The sequence below is a fragment of the Microtus ochrogaster genome, unplaced genomic scaffold (genome assembly GCF_000317375.1).
Source record: "Microtus ochrogaster isolate Prairie Vole_2 unplaced genomic scaffold, MicOch1.0 UNK85, whole genome shotgun sequence".
NCBI lineage: Eukaryota > Metazoa > Chordata > Mammalia > Rodentia > Cricetidae > Microtus > Microtus ochrogaster.
In genome coordinates this window covers 1,635,418-1,645,158 of record NW_004949183.1, presented here as the reverse complement: position 1 = coordinate 1,645,158, position 9,741 = coordinate 1,635,418, and the positions used below count along the sequence as shown (strand labels likewise).

General features: G+C 39.7%; 1 protein-coding gene across 1 annotated transcript in view; it reads right to left on the bottom strand.

Moving 5' to 3' along the window:
• Window positions 1-9,334, bottom strand: part of Tex28 (testis expressed 28) — a 26,036-nt gene extending 16,702 nt beyond the window's left edge. Inside the window, exons 1-2 of the mRNA XM_005370705.3 lie at window positions 9,260-9,334; window positions 7,083-7,804 (exon numbers count right to left, since the gene is read on the bottom strand). Coding sequence (XP_005370762.1) covers window positions 7,083-7,804; window positions 9,260-9,271 — 734 coding nt within the window. The 5' untranslated portion in view covers window positions 9,272-9,334. The remainder of the gene's footprint in view (window positions 1-7,082; window positions 7,805-9,259) is intronic.
• Window positions 9,335-9,741: the final 407 nt, after the last annotated feature.

The following is a 9,741-nucleotide window of genomic DNA, read 5'->3' as shown; positions in this document are numbered from 1 at the left end:
TTATTATTGTATATAGTTGTATTTGGTTTAGTTCTGTCTTATTTAGACAAAAGGGGGAGATGTAGGGTTAAGCCCAGCCTTAGGGGGCGTGTTTGCCTTGGGCTAATGTTTACCTATAAATCTGCTGGGCATGCGACCAGCCGCCACTTCTGCTTCCTGTTCTCTGCGGGAACCGTGGTACTGTAAGTCTATTTCCCCATTAAAGCTGTGTATATTTTTTACAATCTGTCTGCATTCATTTACGCCACTACAAAGAGCACCCACATATGTGAAAGAAACTTCACTAAAGCTTAAATCACACATCAAAGCCCACATTCTAATAGTAGGAGACTTCAGCACTCTTCTCTCGCCAATGAACAGGTCAACCAAACAGAAACTTAACAGAGAAATAAGAGAACTAACAGATGTCATGAATCAAATGGACTTAACAGTTATAGAACATTCCACCCAAACACAAAAGAATATATGTTCTTCTCAGCACCACATGGAACCTTCTCTAAAATTGATCACATACACAGTAACAAAGCAAACCTCCACAGACACCAAAAAAATTGGAGTAACCCCCTGTGTCTTATAAGATCATCACGGATTAAATTTAGAATTTAACAACAATACTACTTTCAGAAAGCCTACAAATTCATGGCAATTGAACAGTGAGCTACTGAACCAACCCTGGGTCAAGGAAAAACTAAAGAAAGAAATTAAAGTCTTCCTTGAATTCAATGAAAATAAAGACACAACATACCCAAACCTATGGGACACTATGAAAGCAGTGCTAAGAGGAAAGTTCACAGCACTAAGTGCCCATATAAAGAAAACAGAGAGAGAGCTCACATTATTGACTTAACAGCACATCTGAAAGCTCTAGAACAAAAAGAAGCTGACTCACCAAGGAGGAGTAGAAGACAGGAAGTAATCAAATTGAGGGTTGAAATCAACAAAATAGAATCAAAGAAAACAATCCAAAGAATCAATGAAACAAAGAGCTGGTTCTTTGAGAAAATCAACAAGATAGATACACCCTAATTCAAACTAATCAAAAGGCAGAGAGAGAACATCCAAATTAACAAAGTCAGAAATGCCGGGCAGTGGTTGCTGGGCGGTGGTGGCGCACACCTTTAATCCCAGCACTCGGGAGGCAGAGGCAGGCAGATCTCTGGGAGTTCGAGGCCAGCCTGGTCTACAAGAGCTAGTTCCAGGACGGGCAACAAAGCTACAGAGAAACCCTGCCTTGAAAAACAAAACAAAAAACAAAATCAGAAATGAAGAGGGGGACATAATAACAATGAGGAAATTCAGAGAATAATTAGGTCATACTATAAAAAAAAAACCCCTGTACTCCACAAAGTTGGAAAATGTAAAAGAAATGGACAAATTTTTAGATAGATTCCATATACCAAAATTAAATCAAGACCAGGTGGGCAATTTAAATAGACCTATAAACTGCAAGGAAATAGAAGCTGTCATCAAAAACCTCCCAACCAAAAAAAGCCCAGGGCTGAATGGTTTTAGTGCAGAATTCTACCAGAACTTCCAAGAACATCTAATCCCTATACTCCTCAAAGTGTTCCACATAATAGAAACAGAAGGGACATTACCAAACTCTTCTTATGAGGCTACAGTTACCCTAATACCAAAACCACACAAAGACTCAACCAAGAAAGAGAATCACAGACCAATCTCACTCATGAACATTGATGAAAAATTCTCAATAAAATACTGGCAAACTGAATCTAAGAACACATCAAAAAAATTATCCATCATGATCAAGTAGGCTTCATCCCAGAGATGTAGGGCTGGTTCAACATACAAAAATCTAACAATGTAATCCATTATATAAATAAACTGAAAGAAAAACCATGTGATCATTTCATTAGATGCTGGAAAAGCATTTGACAAATTCCAACAGCCCTTCATGATAAAGGTCTTGGAGAGATCAGGGATATAAAAAATATATCTAAACATAATAAAAGCAATATACAGCAAGCCGGCAGCCAACATCAAATTTAATGGAGAGAAACTCAAAGCCATCCCACTAAAATCAGGAACAATACAAGGCTGTCCACTCTTTCCATCTCTTCAACATAGTTCTTGAAGTTTTAGCAATAGCAATAAGACAACAAAAGGAGATCAAGGAGATTCAAATTGGAAAGGAAAAAGTCAAATTTTCATTATTTGTAGATGATATGATAGTGTATATAAGTGACCCCAAAAACTCTACCAGAGAACTTCTATAGCTGATAAATACCTTCAGTGATGTGGCAGGATATAAGATCAACTCAAAAAATTCAGTAACCCTTCTATACACAAATAATAAAGAAGCTGAGAGGGAAATCAGAGAAACATTACCTTTCACTATAGCCACAAATAACATAAAATATATTGGGAGTAACAAACCAAAGTGAAAGATCTACTTGACAAGAACTTTAAGTCTTTGAAGAAAGAAATTAAAGAAGATACCAGAAAATCTAAAGATCTCCCATGCTCTTGGATAGGTAGGATAACATAGTAAAAATGGCAATCCTATCAGAAGCAATCTATAGATTCAAAGCAATCCCCATCAAAATCGCAACACAATTCTTCACAGACCTTGAAAGAACAACAATCAACTCCATATCTATCACCATGCACAAAACTCAAGTCCAAATGGATTAAAGACCTCAATATAAATCCAACCACACTGAAACTGATAGAAGAGAAAGTAGGAAATAGCCTTCAATGCATGGGCACAGGAGACCACTTCCTACGTATAACCCCAGTAGTACAGACACTGAGAGCGACAATAAATAAGTGGGACCTCCTGAAACTGAGAAGCTTCTGTAAAGCAAAGGACGTAGTCAATATGGCAAAAAGGCAGCCCACTGAATGGGAGAACATCGTCACCAACCCCACATCTGATTTTGGACTGATCTCCAAAATATATAAAGAACTCAAAAAATTAGACATTAAAATTCTAAATAACCCAATTAAAAAATGGGGTACAGAACTAAACAGAGTATTTTCAACAGAAGAATCTCAAATAGCCAAAGGATACTTAAGGAAATGTTCAACATCCTTAGCTATCAGGAAAATACAAATCAAAACAACTCTGAGATACCATCTTAGACCTATCAGAATGGCTAAAATCAAAAACACTAATGATAGCTTATGCTGGAAAGGATATGGAGCAAGGGGAACACTCATCCATTGCTGGTGGGAATGTAAAGTTGTACAACCACTTTGGAAATCAATATGGCTGTTTTTCAGAACATTGGGAGTCAACCTACCTCAAGATCCAGCAATACCACTCTTGGGCATATACCAAAAAGATGCTCAATCATACTATAAAAGCCTTTGTTCAACTATGTTCATAGCAGGATTATTTGTAATAGCCAAAACCTGGAAACAACCTAGATGTCCTTCAACTGAAGAATGGATAAAGAAAATGTGGCACATTTACACATTAGAATACTACTCAGATGAACAAAAAACCAATGACATCTTGAATTTTGTGTGCAAATGGATGGAATTAGAAAACACTATCCTGAGTGAGTACCCAGATCCCAAAAGATGAATATTGTATGTACTCACTCTTAAGTGGATACTAGCTATAAACAAAGGACATTAAGCAGATAATTCATGATCCTAGAGAAGCTAAGTAATAATGTGAGCCCAATGAAAAACACAGATAGACCCACCTGGAAATTGGAAACAGACAAGATCGCCTGAGAAAATTGGGAGCATGGGGGTGGGAGGAGAAAGAAGGGTTAAGGGGAATAGGAGGGGAGAAGGGGAGGGTTGAGGAAAACTTGAGGGAATGGGATAGTCGAGTGGGAGGAAGGACAAAGATAAGAGCAAGAAAAGAGATATCTTGATTGAGAGAGCCATTATAGGGTTAGCAGAAACCTGGCTTTAGAAAAATTCCCAGGAATCCACAAGGATGACCCCAGCTAAGACCCTAAGAAATAGAGGAGAGGGGTCCGATCTTGACTTGCCCTGTAGTCAGACTGATGATTATCTGAAATATTACCATAGAACCTACATCCAGCAACTGATAGAAACAGAGGCAGAGACCCACATTGGAGCACTGGACTGAGCTCCCAAAGTCCAGCTGAAGAGTGGAAAGAATGAGAATATGAGTAAAGAGGTCAAGACCATGAGGGGTTCACCCACTGAAATAGTTTACCTGAGCTAACAGGAGGTCACCAACTCAAGCTGGACTGGGAAGGAAAAAGCATAGGACCAAACTTATGAATGTGGTTGACAGTTGCATGGCTAGCTAGAGTGAGAGGCCACTGGCAGTGGCACCAGGATTCATCCCTACTGCATGTACTGGCTTTTTGGGATCCTATTCTCTTTGGATGGATACCTTGCTCAGCCTGGATATAGTAGGGAAGGCCTTTGACCTTCTCCAAAGCAATGTGCCTTACCCTCTCTGAGGATTTGATGGGGGTGCGGTGGGAGGGCTGTGAAGGGAATGGGAGGAGGGGGGAGCGGGAACTTGGGTTGGTATTTTTTTAATCTAATAAATTTTTAAAAAGCTGACAGGCCAGTAGCTTGGCAGGAAGTTAGGTTGAAAAGCCAAACTGAGAATTCTGGGAAGAGGAAGTGCAGAGTCAGATAATCAGCAATTGCAGAGAAGCAAGATGAGAATGCTGTACTGAGAAAAGGTACCAAGCCACAAGACTAAGCAGCGATAAGAATTATGGGTTAATTTAAATGTAAGAGTGATGTGGAATACTCTTTTGTACACTGTGAAGATTGTTGCTGTTATTGGCTTATAAAGAAGCTGACTGGCCAATAGATGAACAAGATTAAGTTAGGCGGGAGAGCCAAATTGAGAATACTGGGAAGGAGAAGAGCAGAATCTGGAGTCACCAGGCAGATGTAGAGGGAGCAGATGAACGTGTCATGTTAATAATATACTAAAACATGGCAGATTGTAAATAAGGAATACTGGCTAAATTAAAATGTAAGAGCTAGTTATTAATAAGCCTGAGCTACTGGCCGAGCATTTATAATTTATATTAAGCCTCTTAGTCAATTATTTGGGAACAGACAGGTGGGACAGGGAACAATCTGTTTACAGACCTCTACTTGTGTGCTGTACACACATGCACACACCTACACACCCACAAAATGCATAAATTAAAACATTAAAAACAACTTAATAAATTGGTTAATGAATAGATGGTTCTCAAAAGATAAAACATAAATAGCCAAGAAACATATAAAAGGTATTCCACCTCAAAGCAAATAATAAGTACACTGAGAGCCCCGAATGACTGTCAGAAGAACAAAACAAATAATAACAGATTCTGGTAAGGATGTGGACAAAAAGGACTCTTTTTATATTTCTGGTTGGAATATAAGACTAGTCCCAGCTACCATGGAGATCATCAGTTAGGAGGTTTTCAAAAAAACTAAAAACAGAGATGTATATTAGTGCACACCTTTAATTCCAGCACCCGGGAGGCAGAGGCAGACAGATCTCTGAGTTTGAGGCCAGCCTGGTCTACAGAGTGAGTTCTAGGACAGCCAAGACTACACAGAGAAACACTGTCTCAAAAAAATGGAAGAGAATAAAAACAAAAAAATAAAGAGCTAAAAATGTATAAAATCACATATGTATATGTAAAATTAAAGTAGAAATATGTGTCTATGAATAGACACAATAAAAATAATAATAGTAATGAAACCTGTATTTCTCAGTGGCTAGTTTACTTACTTAATGATAGGCTTCTTTATGACACTAATTTTCACTCACAGATTCTTAAAATATATAAATTGGTATGGGAGAATTGTCTGTATTCTGTCAATCATGTTTTAAATAAATGCTGATTGGCCAGGCATGAAGTATAGGCGGGAAAACCAGACAGGAAATAAAAATGATACAATAAGAACAGGAGAATTCTGGGAAGGAGGAAGTTGATTCCTCCTACTCCTGCCCAGACCACCGAAGCAGCAGGATATGATCTGCCCCACTGAATAAAGGTACTGAGCCACATGGCTAACATAGATCAGAAAAATGGGTTAATCAAGATGTGAGAGTTAGCCAGTGAGAGGCTAGAGCTAATGGGCCAATCAGCTTTATAACTTACAGGGATCTATGTGTGATTTTCTTTGGGGCTAAACAGTTGTGGGGTACAGGGTGGGACAGAAAAACCCCAACAACAAACAAGCCAGGCTTGTCCATGTTACAATAAATGCTCCTAAGTAGTCCTTGGGAAAATTCAAGACAATGGTTCCATTTGCATTTTCCTCCTAATGTGCGTAGGCACTAAAATGACAACAGAGTCCTTATTTTCATGAATATGCTGGGACTCTTGGATTACTGACGCAACCTCTCCCTCTCTTGCTAGGATGTTAAGTGTATTTGAATTAATTTGTCATTGACTATGATAAATGTTTTGACAGTGACATCAGAGGGGTCAAGGTATCCAAGGCTGGTTGGGAACCAAAGAAGGAGTACAATGGGAGTGGAATGGAACCATTGAAAGTCTACATTTATGTTTTGTTGTTTGTTGTTGTTTTGAGACAGGGTCTCACTATGTATCAAAGGCTGGCCTTGAAAGCACTAGATAGCAAATTCATAGTTTGCATCTATTTTAAAATGTTGGATCCCTTTTTTGTCAGAGGTAAAAATAAATTCAAGCCACACCATACTGAAGAGAAAGCACCCACAAAAGGTAGTCACTTTCAAACTGAATATCCAATACATCCAGTGCTTGACATTATACTGCAGTTTAGATTTAAGTCCCAACAAAGTTTTCTAGCAAATGGGACCTAGGGGACATTACCTCTCTAATACTAGCAGTCTACCAGGCTCCCACTGCACATGGATGCCTCTATTGTTCCGTTGCACCAAGCAGACTGCATAGCAGGCACCCTAGCTACAGCCTATTTAACCAGCAAGGGGCAAAGGTTGGTGTGGGGCAGGAGGCAAAAAGAACCACTCATTCCACTATAGGTAACAGGCACCAAAGAGAAGCACAGACCTGCTTTTCTCACCTTCTCCTTCTCAACCCTTCTTAGGTGGATCTCAGATTATCTCGACTGCTTCATGTCTTGGGAGTCAAGGTGTAAGAAGGGGTTTTCCTCACCTGGTTTTCTTTTCCTGGAGGGACTCCAGTATCTCCCGAACATCAGTCACATGACTTTCCTTGAAGCTTTGATGGGAGACCTGAAGGCCAGCATGGACCTTCCTCGCTTCTGTCAGTTCTTCTTTCATCTTCTGCAACAGTAGCTTTCGTTGCTGAGCCACATACATTTTGTCTGAGAATTTCCTCTGTTGCATGCCTGTCAAGTGACTCTCCAGAGTGTAGGGCCTAGCTATGTTTATGGGCAAGTTATCTTTCCCACCTGTCTTGGACAATTTGGAATATGAGACCTTCTCACCAGGCTGCTTATGATTGTCCACAGCATTTTCCACTTTCAGCACTGAGCTTGTAGGGTTGCAGCCCTCTTCCAGTTCCTTCAGCTGCAGGTGGCACTGATAGAGCTTCCGTTCTATGTGAGCAATGGTGGCAGAAGTGCGCTGGTTCACCCTCTCAAAGGCCTGCCGGATATGTGGGGCCTGGTGTCGGTCAGCTTTGGATACCAGCTTGAGGTAGCTCATGGTATTCTCATCCCTACTGGCCTTCTCCACTCTCAGCTGCTCTGAGAGGTAGAAGATTCGATGCTTGACACCTTCCCTCACATTACGGGCAAGCTCACCATCTGAGAAGCTGGTGTGACTGTTAGGGCAATCTTCACGGGAGGACAGGGACCTGTAGGAGGGCATGTTTGGAGGGAGGGTTGCACTTGAGCTCTTGTTGCTTTCCACCTGCATTGGGAAACAATAAAACATGCAACAGGTCCTCTGTGAGCTTCAAATAGAAGATTTGAAAATGTATGGAGTCACTTCAGAAAAAATTCATGTGTGCATAGACAGTGATGTGTACAAGGCTTATGTATTCAAGATGGACCAAACACAGACTGTGTGGAGATGGAGTTCATTTCTTAGGCCCTGAACTCCTGCCTTTTAAACACTTAACTCCTTGCCCATAAGTTAACTACAAACTCAAATGGGTAAAATTTGTCCTCTACATCTGCCTCACCTGGCCTTGAACCTATCTTCCTATTATCTCTTCCAAGAATTACGAGTTACGTCTCTCACTTATTAGGGGATGTTCTTTTAAAGTAGCAGTAAATTTCTTCCCATTAATCCATATGGCTTTCTGTATTGCTACTTCTGAGGAAATGGTAGTTAGAAAAATTTCTATGCTAACAGGTTTATCCACTCTTTTTTTTAAATATTTATTTATTTATTATGTATACAATATTCTGTCTGTGTGTATGCCTGCAGGCCAGAAGAGGGCACCAGACCCTGTCACAGATGGTTGTGAGCCACCATGTGGTTGCTGGGAATTGAACTCAGGACCTTTGGAAGAGCAGGCAATGCTCTTAACCTCTGAGCCATCTCTCCAGGCCCCGGTTTATCCACTCTTAAAATCATTTGCCCCACACATTATTTTCTGAGCATTAATGAGACAAAATAGTCAGGGAGTCAAATGAGGGCAATATACTACTATACAACAAAGGAAATAAACTGCATCCTTGAGAAATAGGAAGGAATCTTAACAAGCATAATGTTGAACAGAAAACAACATTGTGCTTTGTTCTATTTGGATAAATTTCAAGAACATGCAAAATGCAGTGAGATTGTATAGGGATGTCTACATAGACGACAAACTATAAAGGCAAAACCTAGTCGTGAGGAGTACAAGCATCAGGAGGAAGAATTCCCTGAAGGGGATTGTGACTGTAAGGCAGGTGGAGACTGTGGTGCTTGATAGCAGTTACTTATTATTTCTTAAGCTACATGTTTATGTTTTCTGCACCTTTGTGCGCATATGCCAGATTCTGCAATTTTAAAAAATGTTTTAAGTGTTCAATAGATGGATTTAATAGCAGATTTTATATGATTAGATAAAGTTGCTAAATAGTAAAAAGAGCTGAAAAAAAGTATCTGGAATCCAGTACAGAGATATAAAGAAATAGAAACTTTTTGAAGTAGAAACAGAAGACAGGATGGGGAGGCCTAATAAAAATCTTTTCACTGTACCAGAGTGAGAAGATAGAATGAATATTACAAGGTAATCCATAAGAACTTTCTAGAACTAATAAAGATGACAAATAAACACATTAAGAAGCTTAGTAAATTCCAAGTAGAACAAAACAAACTCAGAAGTAGATCTGTATCAAGAGACAAGATATTAGAGAGATAAAAACATATTACCTTTAAAACCATGACGTTTAGCCTGCAATCTGACTTCTTAATAGCATCAGTAAAATCAAGAATATGGCTGAACAGTTCTTCAGTACCGTAAGAGATATGCTGTTGGAGAAACATAAATCAAGTCAGATTCAAAGAACTGGAAATCAGAATGTCTTCAGCACAACCAGTAGCCAATGAAGAAATGCCTTCAAAGCTTGAAAGGTAAATGATTTTCTAACAAAGCCATTCTCTGAGTTAAGGACTCTTCTTTTCCCTTTTCCTTCCTTTTCTCCCTTCCGTTTCCTTTGCCTTCTTTTCTGTTGTCTCTCCTACCTCTACTTTCCTTTCCACCCTTTCCCATTCTAGGTATTGAACCCAGGTCCTCAAATGAGGTAAAACTTGTTGCTCACAAGCCAGGCGATGATGGCACACGCCTTTAATCCCAGCACTTGGGAGGCAGAGGCAGGCGGATCTCTGTGAGTTCGAGACCAGCCTGGTCTACA